General features: G+C 48.0%; 2 protein-coding genes across 2 annotated transcripts; both read right to left on the bottom strand.

Moving 5' to 3' along the window:
- Positions 1 to 2,908: 2,908 nt before the first annotated feature.
- Fam50a (family with sequence similarity 50 member A) lies at positions 2,909 to 10,809 on the bottom strand. Its single transcript, XM_006992437.4, has 13 exons — positions 10,585 to 10,809; positions 9,262 to 9,346; positions 9,062 to 9,161; positions 8,437 to 8,582; positions 5,673 to 5,749; positions 5,501 to 5,567; positions 4,901 to 4,962; positions 4,661 to 4,737; positions 4,207 to 4,261; positions 3,972 to 4,020; positions 3,807 to 3,877; positions 3,567 to 3,677; positions 2,909 to 3,125 (listed from the first exon to the last, which is right to left on the bottom strand). The coding sequence occupies exons 1-13, from the start codon at positions 10,693 to 10,695 to the stop codon at positions 3,117 to 3,119; spliced, it is 1,020 nt and encodes a 339-aa protein (XP_006992499.1). The 5' UTR covers positions 10,696 to 10,809; the 3' UTR covers positions 2,909 to 3,116.
- Positions 10,810 to 12,480: 1,671 nt separating this feature from the next.
- Positions 12,481 to 19,812, bottom strand: Gdi1 (GDP dissociation inhibitor 1). Its single transcript, XM_006992436.4, has 11 exons — positions 19,415 to 19,812; positions 18,202 to 18,309; positions 17,956 to 18,055; positions 17,666 to 17,800; positions 17,046 to 17,244; positions 16,660 to 16,791; positions 15,574 to 15,673; positions 14,158 to 14,329; positions 13,752 to 13,896; positions 13,595 to 13,649; positions 12,481 to 13,500 (listed from the first exon to the last, which is right to left on the bottom strand). The coding sequence occupies exons 1-11, from the start codon at positions 19,457 to 19,459 to the stop codon at positions 13,348 to 13,350; spliced, it is 1,344 nt and encodes a 447-aa protein (XP_006992498.1). The 5' UTR covers positions 19,460 to 19,812; the 3' UTR covers positions 12,481 to 13,347.
- Between the last annotated feature and the right edge of the window lie 112 nt (positions 19,813 to 19,924).

Here is a 19,924-nt window from a genome sequence, read left to right on the forward strand (position 1 = left end):
AGCTGCCATGTGGGTGCTGGGTACTGAACCCAGGTCCTCTGGAAGAGCAACAGTTGTTCTTAACTGCTGAGCCACCTTTCCAGCCCCACTTACCCTTCTTCCTTAAGTAGCTTCTGTCAGCTATTTTATTGCAACAAGGAACATAGCTAATACAGCTCAACACTTCAAAGGGATCCTGGATCCACCATGGTACAGCCTTCTGTCTCTCCATTGGCCACAACAAGAATGTGGCCTTTCTAGCCAGGCATGTTGATATATCTTTAAACCCAGCACTCAGGAGGCAGAGACAGGTGGATCTCTATGAGTTTGAGGCCAGCCTGGTCAACATAGGGAGCCCCAGAATAGCCAGGGCTATACAAAAAGACTGTCTCAAAGAAAATAAAACAAAAACAAACAAAAAACTGACATCTCTTTCCCTGACAGACCTTTATCCTCTTAGTCTTGACCCTGTTGCATTTGTTTATGTGTTACTTTTCTTGTCAAAAACACCCAATTGGTCTAATAAAGAGCTGAATGGCCAATAGCAAGGCAAGAGAAAGGATAGGTGGGGCTGGCAGGCAGAGAGAATAAATAGGAGAGCAAGAGAGATCAAAGAGTAAGAGAACAAGGAGGGGAGGATGCTAGGGGCCAGCTACCCAGCCACCCAGCCACCCAGCCATGGAGTAAGACTGAAAGTAATATATATAGATAAGAAAAGAAAAAAAAACAGAGGCAAAAGGAAGCTAGGATAATTTAAGGAAAGCTGGCTACAAATAAGCCAAGCTAAGGCCGAACATTTATAAGTAATAATAAGACTCCCTGTGGATTTATTTGGGAGCTGGGTGGTGGGCCCCCAAAAGAGCCAAAAATAAAAACAACCAACAACATAGATCCTTCCCCGAGAAGACTCAGCAGTGAACTTCAAAGGAGTTCCTTTTCCAGAAGATGCAGAATTGTAGTAGCTTCTATCTAGGTATGACCTATCCAGGCACAGAGTCCCTTGGGCCTCAGATCCATATGAATGTAGTGTTCAGAGAGCTTGGGGACTAAAGAGGGGATTTGAGGCACTAATATGTGGATAAGATAGCCGAGAGTGAACTTTTTCTCCATAGTGTCTTCTTTTTCTGATGGCTTCTCAAATGGCAGATTGGGATTGTCACAGGGGACTAGACAATTAGCATCCAGGACTCCCAGCAGCATACATCTGGAGAAGAAGATGAGTCTAACTACCTACTACAATGTGCTCTCCTGACCTACTTTACCCTCTCCATCCTCAAAGTGATCTCAGATGTCTCTACCATAGGCACAGAGTCAAGGACCAAACCTCCTCCAGCCAAAGCAAAGCTCACTACGTAGTACCATTAGATGATATTCATGCTTGCCAGAGAGGCAAGGTGCAGACAAGCACCTGGCCTCAAACAGGGAAGGGACTCTCAACTCATCTTTTCTACTCTCCAAGCTGGACCACTATGTCTCAGCTTACCCAAGAGGAACTGAGAGAGCTGCCATTGAGATGGCAGAGCCACTGGTACTGAAGGCTGAGGCACTGTCCACCCCCAGATGGATCCTGCCCCTGGGGCTATAACAGTGACCAGTCCCCATGCTGTCTGAGCAGGGTAGGCACAGATGTGGCAAGTGAACTTCAAGGCACCCATAGCAGCCATGACTGGAGGTACTGGGGACAGGAGCTAGGAGAGGTGCTTGGCCAAGACCCCATGGAACAAGCAGCTAAGAGTACACAAGAACCTGGGAAGGAGGCTTAAGGAAGTATTTCCTTTTCACTCCAGAGCCCTGTCCAAGTGTGAGGCTATGTCCCCACATTCAAGAACAGTACTACCTAAGTGTCCTGGGGAAGGGAGGGCAGGGTCATGGCAACAGCTGGGCCTTCCCTTAGAAAGCCCTCCTTTTGCTTTCAGATTTGCTCCCATGGCATCCCTTTCTATTTCCAGACAAGTGAAATATCTAGAAGAGGCCAATCTACAGAAAGCTTAAAGGTTGCTAGGGTCTAGGCCTGAGGATATGAGGAATGACTGCTAAAAACCCAGGAAGTCCATGGAATAATGATGCAAATGTTCTCGATGTAAATGGAAGGGATGGTTGCATGCATTGTGAATAAACTAATTTATTCACTTAATTATATGGTTTCAAAATGAATGGATGATGTGATGGTACATGCCTTTAATCTCAGCACTTGGGAGGCAGAGGTAGATGGATCTCTGAGTTCAAGGCCAGCCCGGTCTACAGAGTGAGTTCTAAGGACAGCTATGGCTATGTAGAGTGAACCTGTCTAAAAAAATAAATAAATAAAAAGGAATGGGTGAAAAGAAGAATCCTTTGGTGTGGTCTGTAGAAGAGGTTGACACAGGATCTTACTCTGTAGTTCAGGTTGGCCTAGAACTTGCTGTGCAACCCAGGCTAATCTCAAAACTCATGTTCCCTTTGCTTCTACTTCCCTAGTACTAGGATTGTAAGTATGCATCACACACCTGGTAAAATGACCAAAATATTATATAAATGTTATTTCAACAAAAATGTTTTAGGTCTAGAGAGATAACTCAGTTGGTAAAGTGTTTGCATTGCAAACATGAGATTATCAGTTTAATCCCCAGAATCCATATTTTTAAAAGCCCAACGTTGATGATATACATGTACAATTTCAACCCTGGAGAGATAGAGACAGGTAGCTCCCCAGGGCTCACCGACCTTCCAGTCTAGTGTACTTGGCAAGTTCCAGGCCAGTGAGAGATCCCATCTCCAAAAAAAAGTTGGAGAACAAAAATGACACTCAGGGTTGCCTTCTGGCAACACACACACACACACACACACACACACACACACACACACACACACACACACACACACACACTCTCTCTCTCTCTCTCTCTCTCTCTCTCTCTCTCTCTCTCTCTCTCTAAAAATAAAGCACAGGTTCTTATAATGCAGGCACTCCGGCTCCCACATGTGCACTTTTTTATTGTAAAAGAGAAAAGCAGTAATGACAATATCAGGGCTAGAGAATAGCAACTAACATCCTCCCAGAGTGCTCTGGCATGATCCCAGGGAATCTAGGCACCTGGAGCCCTAGAGATATGGAGGGCACGCTGGGGAGAGCCAAGGTCATGCCCACTTCTGGATGCTCACCGGATCTGGTATGAGAAAATGGGGACACATGAAACAAGGAAAGGAAGCCAGGAAATAAATAGGGACAGGCTAGCATGTCACTTATGATTCTCCTCCCCTCCCCGCCCCCGCCTCTGTGTGTGTGTGAGTGTATGTGTATATGTGTGTGTGTGTGTGTGTGTGTGTGTGTGTGTGTGTGTGTGTGTGTGTGTGTTAAAGTGGTCTTGCTATGTAGGGTGGCTGGGAAGTTATGCTCCTCTTGCCTCAATTTCCCTAGTAGAGGGATTATGGGTATGTGTTACGATGTCAGATTAGTTATCTCTGGTTTCCTAGCAGGGTGGTTGCAGGTCACTGAAAGCCGATGTGACTCACACCCCTGACTTTGAGCTGCCCAGTCCAGCAGTGGGACCATCAAGAAGTAGCTTCCCAAGACCTAACCTTCCTGCCTGTCTTCCCTGACTCCTCACCGTGTACTTGTCCCATTTCTTCTCTGGGTCATAGGGCTCCCAGCGACTGGCAGGAAAGATGTGCTTGTTCTTCTCATACCAGCTCCTCAGCACCACTTTGCCTGCATGCGACTGAGGAATGAAGGCTGTAATTCAGGGCCATACTACCTGACCTTGCCTTCCTGTGACTTCTCCCCAAGGACAACCCCCATGTCAGGCTCAGGGCACCTTTGCCTGACCAGTATCCTAGCACTATCATACCTCATCCTTCTCCACAGTGGCATCACTGAGCAGTCGTACATCATCATGAACATCAAAGTTGAAGAGTGGCCCTGGAAGGGAGAAGCAGTAATCCCAAGGCCATACTACTTCCCTTCCCAACATATTAGAACAAGCTATAGGATAAACTAAGATAGAATCACTCACCACTCTTTCCTCGTGCCTTGGTAACGATGAAATCATAGAAGCTGTGATGCTAGGAGCAGAAGGTGAGAAAGGCAACCTTGATGATCCATCTAAGCCTCTATCACCCACTATTCCCCACACCCCTACCTGCAGGGTGGGAGCAGGCACCACTGTGCTCACCAGCCCTGGAAGAGTGCACAGCAGTATGGTGACTCTATGAAACCAGTGTGTATGACCCTGGGTTGAAGGGACTCACGTGGGGGATGATTAAGTCCTCCTTGATATACATGAGCTGCTCCACCCCTGCTGACCTGAGAGAGAGAGAGAGAGAGAGAGAGAGAGAGAGAGAGAGAGAGAGAGAGAGAGAGAGAGAGAGAGAGGAGGGGATGAACAGCTGGAAGTCAGCAGAGTTGGCACAATGCTTTAAGCCTTATAGTTTAAGGGAAGCTGTGTAGTTTAGTGAACCTGGGATGGGAATCCCAGTGTCCTCCACTTCTGGACCATATCACCAAGGCAGGGCTCTCTCACCTAAACTCTCTACAGGTGGAAGTTAAGAAAAAAGAGCACAGCTTTCCTCTTTGAGGAACAGTGCCCAGCATAAAATCTTCCCAGATGTGGAACAGTCAGCAAGGTTATCTGATACCCTGGCCAGGAAGGCAGGCTTTTCACAGATGCACAACACAGGCACACACAGTGTATAGTTTGCTCACCTGAGCTCACTGAAATCTTTGCGCAAGATCTCAAGTGCTTTCTGCAGGAACTGCTGCATTGTGTTGCCCTTTTTCATCTGCAGAAGCAGGTATACCAGTAAATTGGGAAGTAAAAACAACAGTCCAAAGAAATACCTCCAAGAAGGCAAAGATCCACCCTGCTATCCAGAGGTTTCCCAAGCCAAGACTGTCAGCTACTTTCCACTGAACTCAAGACAAAGGAGCCCTTCCATTTCTTACCTTAACTGTGCGCCGGTGTCCAGAGCCATCCCAGTAACTAAAGGTGATTTCAATCTCTTCACCTACAAAGAAGAGTTGCCTCTCTTGGTCTTCAGACCCAAGTGCTAAGAGTTCCCTTGAAATACATAACCAAGGTGAATATTTGCAAGAGAGCTGTTTGGGCCTTGTCCCTGTTCTCTCACTGCCCCAACTCTAGAGCACACATGCCCAACTCTACTAGAACTTGTTTTTTTTTTAATTTCTTTTTATTTTATGTGCATTGGTGTTTTGCCTGCATGTATATCTGTGTGAGGGTGTCGGATCCCCTGGAACTGGAGTTAGACAGTTGTGAGCTGCCATGTGGGTGCTGGGAACTGAACCTGGGTCCTCTGGAAGAGCTGTCAGTGCTCTTAACCACTGAGCCATCTCTCCAGCCACTATTGGTTGTTTGAGTGTCTGTTTTGTTTTTGACTTTTTGAGACTAGATCTAATGTAGCCAAGGCTGGCTTCAAACTAGCCTTGTAGCTAAAGATGACCTTGAACTTCAGATCCTTTTGCCTTAGTATCTTGAGTGCTGAGATAACAGACCTAAGCCACTATATCTAGCTATATAGTACTCACTCTTGATTTTCTCCTGCTTGGCTTCCCACTCCTGACGCAGCTCTTCTCGAAGCCGATTCTCCTCCTCCTGAGAGGAAATGGACAAAGGATGAGGTTCAGGGCTGCTTCCAGGGCTAGAGTCTCCACCAAAACCAAATTCATGACCATCACCAAAGTCAGCACCAGTTTTTACCTCTCGGTCCCGGTCAGGCAAGAAGCTTGTGTCCACATCAGGGTTCTTCCCCAATTTCCTTTTCTTTGTGGTGATCTCTATAGCAAATGAGACAAAGAACATCTTATCATTTTTCAGAAAATGATTTTGCATGTTTGTTTTTAGACAGAATCACATTTATGTAGCCCTGAGTGGTCTGGAACTCTCTTATATAGACCAGGCTAGGCTCAAACTCAGAGAACTGCCCGCCTCTGCCTCCCAAAGTGCTGGGATTAAAGGCGTGTGCTACCATGACTGGCCTAAAAATGATTTTGATCTCTATGGACCTCTGTAAGGTCTCGGTCTCTCAGGCCCCTAGAGTATGTTGTAAGAACTACTAACTGCCAGTAGGTGGTGGTGCACGCCTTTGATCCCAGTACTCAGGAGGCAGAGGCAGGCAGATCTTTGTGAGTTCAAGGCCAGCCTGGTCTACAAAGTGAGTTCCAGGACAGCAGCCAGGGCTATTCAGAAAAACCCTGTCTCGAAAAACTAAAAAAAAAGTACTACTGACTAAGCCAGTTATGGTAGTACATAACTTTAATCCGAGCTCTGAAGAGAAGAAGCACATGGATCAAAGTTTAAGCCCAGGACCGTGTATACAGTGAGTGCCAGCCATGCCACAACTACAGTTAAACCTTGTCTTAAAAATAAAATCGTTAGGTGGTGGTGGCGGCGGATGGCAGCACATGTCTTTAATCCCAGCACTCGGGAGGCAGAGCCAGGCAGATCTCTGTGAGTTCAAGGCCAGCCTAGTCTAGAGTAAGTTCTAGGACAGGTTCCAAAGCTATACAAAGAAATCCTGTCTTGAAAAGCAAAAAAAGAATAAAGAAAGAGAGAAAAAGAAAACCATTTGGGTGATGGTAGCTCAAGCCTTTAATCCCAGCACTTGCAAGGCAGAGGCAGGTGAATCTCTGTGAGTTCAAGGCCAGCCTGGTCTACAAAGCAAGTTCCAGGACAGCTAGGGTTGTTACACAGAAAAACCCTGTCTCCAAAAAAAAGCCAAAATAAACAAACAAATGAAAAAAAACAAAAACAGAACTACTAACCTAGATACATAACAAGCATAAACTAAAAGAAAAAAATAGATGCCAGGGCACTGGGTGATTAGTTCCTATTTCTAAAACACCAAAATGAAATCTCTGGATGGAACGGGAAAGCCCATCACCCATGCTTTTCAAAAGCCCTAGTGAACTAGGTGTAGTGGCATACACCTGTAATCTTAGCACTCAGAAGGCTGAGGCAAGAGCATTGAAATTTGGACGCCAGCCTAGGATATATAGTGAAACTATCTGAAAGAAAAAAATCCCACTGATACACAGTGAGGTTGACAACATTTCCACTAGCCTATGCAATCTAGAACAGCTCCTAAGGTGGATGCAAGATGACTATCAAGGCCAGACTGAGCTACATATAAGACCCTGTCTCAAAATACATCAAGCAAAAAAAAAAAAAAAAACCTCAAAACAAAACAAAACAAAAAACAATAACACTGCTTGCCACATAGAGCTCTGAACACTACTGAATGTATATCTAGTTCAAAAAGCTATATTGGTATTATTTCTGGGTTAAATGTACTGGTAAAATTAAAGTGGAAGGGCCCAGTGTGGTAGTGCACACATTATCTTGGCATTGAGGAAAATCGGGAAGATCCGGAGTTCAAGACCAGCCTTAGCTACATGAGACCCTGTCTCAATAAAAGAAATTTTTAAAAATTACAGTGGCAGAAAGCAACCAGTGGAGGGGGGACGGACCTACATGGCTAAAATAACAGCTATTACCTAAATTATTCCAAGTCTTCACAGGTGTTCTTTGTCCTGTTATTTCAGTACAACTATTTCACTTCAACATCTACTCTTCCTACCTCCTCCCATCGCTGTAACTAATGAAATATTCATCCTTTATGGCCAACCCAACTATCCCCATATGACTATCTCACATTGATCTAGCAATTTCCCTTGGGCTCTAGGGAAAGCAGTAATCCCAAGTGTCCTGAGCCCACACTGACTGTGTAGCCTGGCCAGGCACAGAACAGATGTATATATATATAAGACAGTACATTGGAGGCACTGGATTTCAGCATGTATAGATCAAATTCACCAATCACAATAAGTGCCCAGTGGCCACCTGTGGTGAGCAGTTACACCACTTGGCAGTGGCTAGTCGTGGTGGCACACACTTTAATCCCAGCACTCAGGGAGTTAGAGGCAAGCGAATCTCTGTAAGTTCAAGGCCAGCTTTGTCTACAAAGCGAGTTCCAGACAGCCAGGACTATTACACAGATAAACCCTATCTCATAAAACCAAAACCAAAACCAAAACCAAACCAAACAAACAAAAAAACCCCACAATGCCTGGCAAGGTATTCACGAACACTCCTATTATTTCATAAAGTTTCAGCAGGCAAGCCTAGTCCAGACTATCTTCTCTCCTCCTCAGTTTATCCTGTGTGCTCCAAAGGACAGCTTCTGGATCCTTTTAGACCAGGCACTAGTAGTACTCTGGTAACTTCTCACACCGGTGGCTCCTGTACTGGCCTAGCTCTGACTTAGTCTACTGCTGACAGCAACTGTATCCTTTAGGTTTAAAAATATAAATGCTGCCTCAGTTCTGTCTTCTTCTACCCTGTGTGAAACTGGGGACCACAAGCACAGTAGGTGACTTAGGCTAAAAAATGAGTGTTTCTTCTTTTGCTGGCCCAAATGTCAGCCCAAATGCCAAGACAGAGCTCTGGCGGGCAGTGCCCTCACCTTCCCTCTCCAGTTCCTCCTCATACATGGCCACCTCTTCCTCCTCTTCACCTCCCTCTTCTTCTTCCTCCAAGGTGAAGGACAGGCTAGAGATCTTCCGCTTGGCCTCCTTCTTGCGCTCCTTCTCACGCAGCTTCTCTAGCTTCCTAACAAAGCATGGGTGGCCATCATACCCCATGTTCTTGCCCGGGGGCCCCTTCTCTGACCCAGAGCCACTGTGTGCCTAGCATGGGGTCCACTTAGCACAAGCTGGATCTCCCCAGCACCCCAGAGGGATTCTATTTGCCCTAGTTTACTTCAAGCTCAAGGGCAGGGCTCAGATTATGACACACCAAGCATAAAGGACACAGGGGTCATGGGACAGAGAGGAATGGTGACAATGCAGGCTGTTCAGGCACCCAGTAAAAAGAAAGGGCTCAGAAAGGACTCACCACCTTTACAGAGAACAGAAAGATAAACCTGGAAAGTGAGAACCAGTGTGGAGCTCAATAGATACCACAACTGCTCCCAAAGCAGAAAATGGGGTCTCCCTATGGAATGGGAACAGCCTGACCCACCCCCAGGAGTTCCTAAGCACTAGCTGCACTGGAAGGGGACCACTGCTTAGAAAGGATGGGGGACCCACAGCTGTAGCTCCTTTGACTGCTCCTTTTTTGCCAGCTGCTTCTCTCGCTCTTTCACCAGCGCCTCCTGCTTGGCCTTCATGTCATTCAGGGTCACAAGACCTGTGAGGCAAGGAGACATGGAAGGAAAGGCTGGTCAGCCAAGGCCAGTGAAGGAGTAGCCCCTGGGTCTGGAAGAAGGTGGTACATGTGTCCTGCTTACCCACAGTACTGGATTTGAGCTCTGCTTCCACAGCATCATAGTGTGCAGAAAACTTCTTGTCAATGTTGGATTTCATTATATTCTCCTGCAGGGGAGGTACACATCAGTGAAGGCCATCTACCACTCCACTGTGGAAGTGAAAGAGTGGCTGTGGGTCCTAGATCTGTACCCAGACACACTATGATATGATCTTAGAAAAGACACATACCCCTTTCCTTTTCTGGGGAGAAGGATCCATGAAGCTAGGAGGACTAAAGGAGCCAAAGGAGATCCTTTCCTTGGCATCCCTGAACTGCTCTGGCCCCTTCAGGTCTCCTGCTGGGGATCAGCACTCCCTCAGTAGCCTATAGCCACCACCATACTCACCTTTGGCCTTTTTCCTACTCAGTCTTTAAGCCAAAACTCCTGAGACCCCAACCATGGGATTTCAGGAAAGGATAAACGAGAAGAGGAATAAAAAGGTCGAGCCCTCCCCCCCACCCCACCCCCGTGAGAATTTTCCTTCTTTTTGGCCCAGGATGTCATCAGCAGCTACCCATGTCACTGTTCTTCAGTCCAACCCCATCATAATAGGTGCCATGTAGGTCCCTCTCTGACCAGGACCTCCCAGTGAGTGGCCAGCAGAGGTGTACTTCCAGCTGCCACTGAGGCAATGGGGTCAGAGCTAGAGGACTAGGTGTCAATACAAGCATGACTGAGGGTTGATGATACCTCCATCTGAAGGCTGGTTCTTGGGTTTGGCTTCTCATTTCCCTAGATAGGGCTTGCTCTCACCTGGAGAGCTAAGGCCCTGCTCTTCTTAGGAGTCTTGCCCAAAGGATCAAGCCCAGGCCTCTTTGGTACCACGCCCCTGAACCAGTGACCACTCAATGAAGAAGCCCTGAGGTAAACGCTAGTACTCTGGGATGCTAAAGGCTCTGGAATTAGCTTCAGTGGCATATACCCCTGTGCCTCTCCACTTCCCTGTATGCATTGGAAGGCTGGGAACATAGAAAGCTCTGTGCTCAGGAGGAGTGCCAGTGAGTCTCGCCCAACATCAATGCCACCAAGAATCACAGACTGTGGCTCCCTCCTGCTGAAGTTTTCACAAGCTAGTGGTCTCAATCTCTGACATGGCCCAACACTGAGCCCATTTTACCCATTACACTGTCTCAGCTGGCTTCCCTTACCAGCCAGAGACTCACAAGCAAGTCCCGCCCCCAGTGGGGGCCCGCCCTCCGGGCACTCTAGCCCGCCTAGAGGTCTCCTAGAGTCAAATAGCATGAGACCGCCAGGGGTCCCGCGCGAAGCGCATGCTCTGAGGCGCCCCGGCCTGGCCCACACCTCTGCAATCCTCTGCTTCATCTGCTCCATTTGCTCACGCTGTTTCTCCCTTTTCTTCATCAGGTGCATGGCGCGGCCCGCCTCGCTTGCAGCGCCCTTGTACTGAGCCATAATGGCTGTGGCAGTGGCGGTGGCAGTGGCGGTGGCAGTGGCGGCGGCAGCGGTGGCGACTTAGGCTGGAAAGAGTCCTGGCGGCAGCAGCAGCAGCGGCTTAGTCAGCTGATGCTTGACGTCAGCCACCAGGGAACGTGCGGACGCCGGCCCTGCCTTACGCCCGCGGCTCTGGCACGTGATCGCGCCCCGCCCCGCCCCGCCCCGCCCCACAGGAGGCTGGACTCCTTTCCACACCATTTAGAGAAACAAGTTCTTTCTGCTGGCTTTTTTTGTGACAGAGCTGTGTCCCCTAGCTTCCTGCATGCCCTCAAAGTTAACTACTTACTCCAGTTGGCCCCAAGGCTAAGCGCAGCGCTTCACTGACTTAGCTAATGGAGCTCTTCGAGCAAAGTGTCCCCCTTCACCCTGAGGCTTAGTCTCTTTCCCCTACTTGGTCACAAAGTGACACTATTTGGCTGCTTGGATTCCCCCCCACCCCCCACCCCACCCCAGACAGTTTCTCTGCATAACCTTGGCTGTCCTAGAACTCACTCTGTAGACCAGGCTGGCCTCAAACTCACAGAGATCCACCTGCCCCTGCTTACCAAGTGCTGGCATTAAAAGCGTGAACCACCACTGTGGTTATATATTTTATACCCTAATAAAATTTGTCTTAAGATCAAAGGACAGAATAAGCCACTAGATTAAACATATAGTCCAGGCAGAGGTAGCACACACCTTTAATCCCAGTACTTGGGAGTCACACACCTTTAATCCAAGGACTAGGAAGTGATAGCTGGGTGGAGAAAGATATATAAGGCGTGAGGAGAAACTGAAGGCTTTTCAGGCTGGAGTCCTAGAGGTTAAGATGTGGCAGTGGCTTGTTCCTTTGTCTCTCTGATCTTTAAGCATTTACCTCAATATCTGGCTCTAGGTTTTTATTAAAAGACAGTTTAGAATTCGTGTTACATACCACCTCTCAGTTGGCTGCTTGGATTTTTTTGCTATCATCCAAGGCTAGGTATGGGTCCCTTTGCTTTCCCAGAACTGAGGCTGGTTCAGGCAGTGATGGGTACTAGAAGAAGTACTTCCAGAGGACCCAAGTTCAATTCCCAGCACCAACTGACTGTAACTCCAGTTCCTGGAGATCCAACACCCTCTACTGCCTTTGCAGGCAGCAGACATGCAAGTGGTACACATTCATCTAGGCAAAACACCCATACACATAAAATGTTAAAGGTGCGTATATATGTGTTTGTGCATAAGCCATGGAATATGTGCAGAGGTCATACTGTGGGGTTGTTTTTCTCCTCCCACCTTTACATGGGCTCCAAAGATCAAATTCAAGGTTGCCTGGAAAGTGCCTTTACCCATTGATCCATCTCACCTGTGCTTCCCTGCCTCAGAGAGTCCAGAATGGCCTTGAACCCAGTCTCTACACCTAGATGCCTTCTCCCTGACTTAGAAACCACTAGTGCAGCTGGGCAATGTTGGCGTACCTTTAATCCCAGCACTAGGAAGGTGGAGGCAGGCAGGTTTCTTGAGTTAGAGGCCAGCCTGGTCTACAGAGTGAGTTCCAGGACAGCCAGGGCTATAAAGAGAAACCCTGTCTCAAAATACCAAAAAGAAAAAAAAGAAAGAAACCACAAGTGCAAAGATGATCCCACCAAACACCAGCTGTTGATCCTACCTACTTCACCTGCCTTGACCCTTGAGGATACAGCTCTAATTCCAGAAGCTAAATTGCTCCAGTCCTGCAAAACAACCCAACAACCTTTGAGAAAAGAACCTAAAGATCCAGACTCAGGTTTCAACAGTTTTATTGGGAGGTTTTTGTTTCCTGTGAAATACACTAGAGGTTGGGGAAGGGGACACATTCACTTTGCAAGATAAGGGTTCCCACCACTAAAGGAAAAGGCATGGGGCAGGGCACACTGGGGTTTGGATCCACTTTCCCACCTCCTTCTTCTTTGCTCACATTTACTTTTTCTCAGAGAACACAACACAAAGACAAGAAATTAAAAATAGATCAACCCCCAGAGGGGGCTACACCTAAACCTTCACCCAACCCAGACTTTGCAAGGGCTGGGATAAGCCAGGGCAGCTCACTCTACAGCCCCATGCTTCACAGAAAGGCTGAGGGCTCAGACAGGTAGGACAAAGTTAATAAATTAGAATAAATTATAAGGGGGAGGAGGAATGCAATTTTGTGCTGGAAGGGTCCCGTGTCTCCAACACATAAGAGTTGGGGGAGGAGATGGAGTATCTCCAAAGGCCACTACATTGGGAGTAAGAACAGTGGGTGCAGAGTCAGCTTTTCCTCCACTCCTTCCCAAACAGTAGAATTAGGGTGTATATGTGTACGTATGTACACACACACACACACACACACACACACACACACACACACACACACACACACAGGAATCCTCTTTTCCTAGAACAAGGGTAGGCCAAGAAAGAGGATACTATCCAACCCCCATTTCCCAAACCATCACTAAGGTTAAGGATTTGGTCAGTGAATCAAATCAATGAGGTGTATGATTGGAATGTGGTGGGGGAAGCAGAAGATTCTGGAAACAAGGATGTCCAGCCATACCATCTTCCTTGTTCCAGAGGACATACAGGTTGTGGAGAGGGGAGCAGGGGCTGGAGGAGGGGAGTCAGCAATCACTGATCAGCCTCTCCAAAGACATCATTCTGTTTGCGCTTCATGTTCTCAAAATCAAAGGCAGACCCAGCCATGCGTTTGTAGATATCTTTGATGTCATTGCAGGTGGTCTCAAAGTGTGTGGTGGCATCATAAGAGCAGGAACAAAATACCTATAAATAGGCAAAACCCCAGGGTTTAGGGAAGTCAGGCAAAGGATCTTGGATGGGCATCAAGACTCAGGGCTGACTGGGACAGGTTTCTTACCTGACTCTCAGAACCATCATCAATAGGCTCATACAAATCACTGATAGCCACAAACCTGAGGGGCAAATGGGACAGAGAGGTAGATTAAAGTCTCCTGATGGGCCTTGCCCATTCCTGGTCTTTAACCAAGCCCTCCCAGTTTGGCTCAGCCCCTCACTTCTGGTCAATGGGTTCCAACAGCTCCAATGCAGGCTCAACCTCCTTTTCTGGTTCTGCAGTTTCCACGGTGGTGCTGGCAATGGCGATGTATTTGCCTTGTGCTGCCACATTGTGTGCATAGGAGATCATGCACACATAGATGTCTGACCACAGAAAACACTCGGTTAACATGTGCCAGGGGAAATGACCACACAAAAATGTAGTTCCTAGGAACTGGACAAGAATCTGGCCCACTTGCCCCTCCCCAGCCCAACATGCAGACAGCATCCAAACTGTCACTCTCATGAAGGGAAGGCCATCCAATCCCAGGTATATTCTGTAACAAAATGTCACAAGAAGCCACAAGACTTCTTGTGAGAAGAGAGGCATAGCAACAGAAGGTAGTCCCTCATCACCTGGCCTACCTGACTTCCTGTTGACCTGGTTCTGAGGGATGATAATTTGGCAGGAATTGGCATCATTGGTGTTCTTGATGGGGTGGCTGAGGATACAGATGATGCGAATAACCTGGCCAGCCTTCCGTACACGGTCTGGGATGTAGCTAGGGTCACAGATCAGCTGCTTGCAGCGGGCCACCTGTGAAGGCACCAGAAGGCTTTGCACCTATCAGATCACCCCCTTGCCCTTGGTAGTATAAGCTGAGCTAAGAGTAAAACCAAACAGCTCTGAGTTGTCATCACCATCCCTACTATAGCACATAACCCCTTTTTCAAAGCTCAGAGAGGTAAGCCCTTACATACAGGGTAGGTGACCCTACTGCTGAAACACAATCACAAACACATTTTTTTGTGTTGATGGGGTTTTTTGTTTGAGTCTATTTGGCCCAAACTAGTCTCAAACTCAGGACCTTCCTCCCTCAGTCACCTCAGTGCTCATGCCCCATCACAACAGGCTGAAGGATTTTTTTGGAGGGGGGGGCATGGACAGGCATGTGTCTCCGTTGGTAGAATGCTTGCCTATCATGCATAAAGCCCTAGGTTAGATTTTTTTTTTTTTTTTTTTTTTTTTTTTTTTTTTTGGTTTTTCGAGACAGGGTTTCTCTGTGTAGCTTTGCGCCTTTCCTGGGACTCACTTGGTAGCCCAGGCTGGCCTCGAACTCACAGAGATCCGCCTGGCTCTGCCTCCCAAGTGCTGGGATTAAAGGCGTGCGCCACCACCGCCCGGCTCCTAGGTTAGATTTCTAACACATACCTGTAATCCCAGCATGAGGAAGATGGAAGCAAAAGGATTAAGAGTTCATCTTCAGCTATATAGACTATTTGAGGCCAACCTGGGATATATGACACCCTTTCCAAAAGAATGCTTTCAGGACCACAGACACAGCATGTGACTTCTGAAGGTTATTTTTTATTTATTTATTTATTTATTTATTTATTTATTTATTTATTTACTTATTTATTCATTTATTTATTGGTTTTTCGAGACAAGGTTTCTCTGTATAACAGTCCTGGCTATCCTGAAATTCACTCTGCACACTCCAGAGATCCACCTGCCTCTGCCTCCCAAGTGCTGGGATTAAAGGCATGCACCACCACCACCGCCCAGCTGAAGGTTACTTCTTGCTTCTTGATTGATTTAAATCCATCTGCCTCTGCCTCCTGAGTACTGGGATGTACCACCACACCTGGCAATTTGAAGGATACTTCTTGCCAAAGGAATAGCTACATAGACTTTTATTGACCACCCAGTTCCTAGCTATGAGGCTCTCAGGGTTAATCAACAGCAAACTTACCAGCAAAAAGGTTCCCTATGAACATAGCCCTAAAAGAAAGACCAAACCTTACCTGATCCATGGTAACAAATGCACAGGGCATGCTTACCTCTCCCTCAGATTTCACGCCCACCACCTTGCCATTCTCCATGATGATGTCATCCACAGGTTTGTTCAGCATATATGTTCCCCCATAGATGGCACTCAATCTGTAGTAAGGAAAATGATGGGTAAGTCTTAGGAGAAGAGGGATCAAATCTCCTGTACTCTTCCCACCCTACCAGTGAGATAGAGAAAACTGCCCAAGTAGAAAGAGTTCAACTCCAACTGTTTCAAGTGTCCCTCCTATGAACTTGGGACCCCATCTTGGCATACTCCTTCCTCTCTGGAGTTTCCATCCAGAACATTCTATTCTGCAAAGGGACAGTGAGTGTAGGATGAAGGAGTAGCTCCACATAGTAATGGCCTAGGAATCTAGAATCAAGGACTCTGGAAAAGAGTCAGCTCCTAGGGAAGCCCAGACTCAAGGTTCTGGGGTCCTAGACTTAGTCCTGATGCTACCAGATGGGGAATCAATGTTCATGGTGATCTGGTCCTTTACTTTGTATTTCATTTACTTTTTAAGTAATTTTTTTATATTCACTATTTTATGTGTATATATTTTGTTTGCATATGCCTGTACAACCACATGCATGCTTGGTGCCTGTGGAGGTCAGATAAAGGTGTTGGATTCCCTAAAACTGGAGTTATGGACAGTGTAAGCAACCATATGGGTGTTAGAATTGAACCTGGGTCCCCTGTAAAAACAAGTGCTCTTATCTGCTGAGCCAACTCTCCAACCTCTACTCTGCATTTTAATGCACTAGGGCTGTGCCCCCATTACCCAAGGATGAAGCAATGTACATGAAGATTAGATGGGAAAGTAGGAGATGCCACAAAAATGCTCAAGGAGGTAATTTCCATTCTTGGCCTTAGTCTTTTATTTATTTCATTTTATTTTGGTTTTTTGAGACAGGGTTTCTCTGTGTAGCCTTGACTGTCCTAGAACTTACTCTGTAGACTAGCCTGGCCTAGAATTTACAGAGATCCACCTACCTCTGCCTACCAAATGCTGGGAAGTTTGCACCACCACATGGCTTATTGGCCTTAGTCTTACCAGTAATGCCAGCTGGAAGAAAAACAAACAGGTCCTCACCTTGCAAAACCCTGGGGCAGCTCACCCAGGCCATAGAGTGGGTACAAATATGGGCTCTTGCCATACCGGGCCAAGGACTCGCTGTACAACTTGATACGGTTAATAGTCTCAAGACAGGGCTGATCCAGGTAGCTGGGGAATAAGAGAAGATGCTTTGACAGCAGCACCCTGCTCACCTTCCAAGACACCATCCAGCCTTCCCACCACCCTTTGTGACCTGGCAAAGATATAGGTCAAATGGAAGAGGTATGGAAATTCAACAGATGAGCTTGTAGACAAGTAAAAGGGATATGTAGGGTGGGTGGTGGATACAATAGGCAGATGTGGGGAGGGTAAGGTGTGAGCCAGACAAAGGGGCTCCTGCCACCAGTCAGCTTTCCCCTCACTCATCAGTGCGGTAGAGCGCCAAGGCGTGGCCAGTGAAATCAATGACATCTTGGCCCAGATCAAACTTCCGGTAGACATCACGCATGCTGGTGGTCTGGGGATCGACACCCTCAAAGGTTTTGGGGTCATTCTCATCAAAGTTTGCCACAAACACCAAGAATTTTCGGAAGCGTCGCTTTTCAAACATGCCCATCAGATCTGAAGAAAGGGTTTTGAGAAGACCCGTTATATTACTAAGACATAAAACCCCTCTTTCCACCAGAGCAGGCCAGGAAAGTTGGTGTCCTGGCTCCCACCAGAGCTTAGTCATGGTAACCCTGCCCTACCCTTCTTGGCCTCAGTTTTCCTATTTGTAGGAAGAGGTCCTCCTAGCTCCACTTGGGGATGTTATGGGGGTCGTGGGCCCTCTGCCAAAAAGAAATCCTCCCCCATGAGCTTCCTTTCTGGTAACTTGCCAGAATGGGTAGCACAGTCCAATAAAGGTACCATAAAGCAAGGGGACTCTGGTACTACATGGAGCTAAGATTAGGCTTAGGCAAATGGGAGCCTTTTGCCTAACTATCTTGAGAACAGTCTGTTTCCTCCTGTCCCATTATTTTCTGTGGAGACTCATACTCACTAGAAGCCAAGGCCTCAGTCTCAGTGGATGGTACTTTGTAGATCTTGCCTCCTTTGTATACAAAGCTGCCCTCTACCACTTTGAAGTCCAGATAACGAGTCACTTCGGTATACAGTAGCATCTTTACCAGCTGACCTGTGTCCAAAGGGGGGAAGGGACATTAGTGTGACTCCCTTCAAAAGCTCTGTTGTCTGACTGACCTTATTCTGGAGTTTAACCCTTCCCTCTGGTCTTCCCAATTACCACTACCCCCCAATCACCATATACATTATCTTCTTAATCTCTCTCACCATTGGCCATGAGGAATTTGGGGATCAAGTCAACGTTCCAGTCTCGGCCCCGGCCCATTGACTCAGGGGGCCCTTCCAGCAACTGGAAGCGCTTATATAGCTGTAAGACAGGAAGAAAGAAAATGTCAAGGACCATCCATCCCTCTCCCACTCTCCTGCCCAGCACCTGGGAACTAGTTTACCCCCATTTCCCTATGTGAGACTAATGAGGGGTCTGGGTCTAAGCCCAGATCCGAGAAGCCTTACCTCCTCCAGAGGTGTGATGGAAGAGCTCTCACCCCCATAGTAGGGGTTCCGGTCCATGTGCAGCACCTTCTTTCCATTCACAGACATGATGCCAGACAGGATGCATTCCTGGGGGAGGGGTGGTATTTGCAGCTACACTCTCATATGCCTTCTGACCTGCATCCCTGATTTGTCCCTGACTCAAACCTGCCACAAATTTCATAATGTAAAATCCTGGCTCTTGTAGCACTTAAAACTGGGGAGAGGGAAGATAGCTTCATGTGATGTTTCCTTTATAACCCTGCTGGGCAAAATGGTGAACTACTAGAGCATTAAAGAAGGCTTAAGGAGGCAGACCTTCCAGCAGACCCAGAGACAGTCTTCTAGCACCAAGGAAGTATCTACCTGCTCTGAACCCACAAAAAGATAAGACAACGAATTCTGGAGAACCAATTCAAAGGGTCTTTGAAAGGGAAGGCCAGTCCTTGAAATCCCAGGCCCCACCCTGGGCTCCTCCTTCAAAAGGCAGGAGCCCCTGACCCTTCTGGCCTATCTACTGGTCCAGACTCAGGGTGCAAACCAACAAGATTTAGAGGAAGTGGGGAAGACAAACACCCCACCCTCACCAGTCACTGTCACTAGCCCAAGGACAAAGACCAAGGATATATTCAGCCTGAGATCTCCATGAGAAACAGGGTTGGGGTAGAAGGAATGTGGTAACCACCCCCATTGCTGCTGCTTCTGGAACATTCCCTGGGTTCCCCGTCCCCTCTCAAAAGGCGGAAAGGCAGGATGAGAGCCCACCCTTGGGAAGCCCCCATAGCCATATCTTCATACTCCATGTCCTAGTGTGATCACCAAAAAATAAGGGATGCTAATCAAGTGATGAGTGCAGGCGAAGGGTGGGGGCTGGGTGCAACCGGTCCAGTGGGAGGAGGGGGAGTTTTCCACCTCAGTGACACAGATAAGGAAGATGAGAGGGGTCTGAGTTTAAGACCTAGGGTGCGGGGGTACAGGCTAAAAGGGGACCCTCTACGGGGAATCGAGAATATGGCAGCACAGTGGAGTCGACATCCTGGGGTGAGGTAGTGGGGTGGGCGCGGGGTTGGCTTTGCCAGGACCGGAGCCAGGAACGCAATGATGGGAGAATGAGATGGGTGGCCGGGGCTCTGCATCACCGCGGGGGATGGGAAAGGAATGATGCAGGGGTATGAGCGCCTGTGGTGGCACTTACGGTAAGACCTGTTCCCAGCACAATCACATCGTATTCCTCGTCCATGGTCAGGCCTTGGTACCAGCGCCCACTCAGCTCCTCCTCCTCCTTCACCTCAGCAGCCACTGCCGCTGCTGTTGCGCCGCACTGAACCAAAGATGGCGGCTATTAATCGTCTCCCTATCCCTCCGCAGCGTCAAAGAGTCCCTCTACTTCCTCGGGCCCTGCCACTCAACCGAAGCCACCGTTCCCCGGCTTGTTTTCTGGAAGGGCTTCCGGCGCTTGAGTCCCAGCACCAGCACGACTCTAGGAGCAGGGCGGATCTTCGTGAGCCCAGAGAAATACGGGGCGGGGCTGGTCCGCGGCAGGTGCTTCGTCCAGCGAAGGATCCATGCGCGGGAGCCCCGCGCGCCCCGCCCAGTCCTGCCCCGCCCAGCGCACTCCCGTACCACCCCCCTGGGAGAAAAAGCAAGGCCCTGTGGTGTGTCTTTGCAGCTGACAGTATCATTGAGAAAGCTCCCATTGTCAGGA

The sequence above is a fragment of the Peromyscus maniculatus genome, chromosome X (genome assembly GCF_049852395.1).
Source record: "Peromyscus maniculatus bairdii isolate BWxNUB_F1_BW_parent chromosome X, HU_Pman_BW_mat_3.1, whole genome shotgun sequence".
Classification (NCBI taxonomy): Eukaryota; Metazoa; Chordata; class Mammalia; order Rodentia; family Cricetidae; genus Peromyscus; species Peromyscus maniculatus.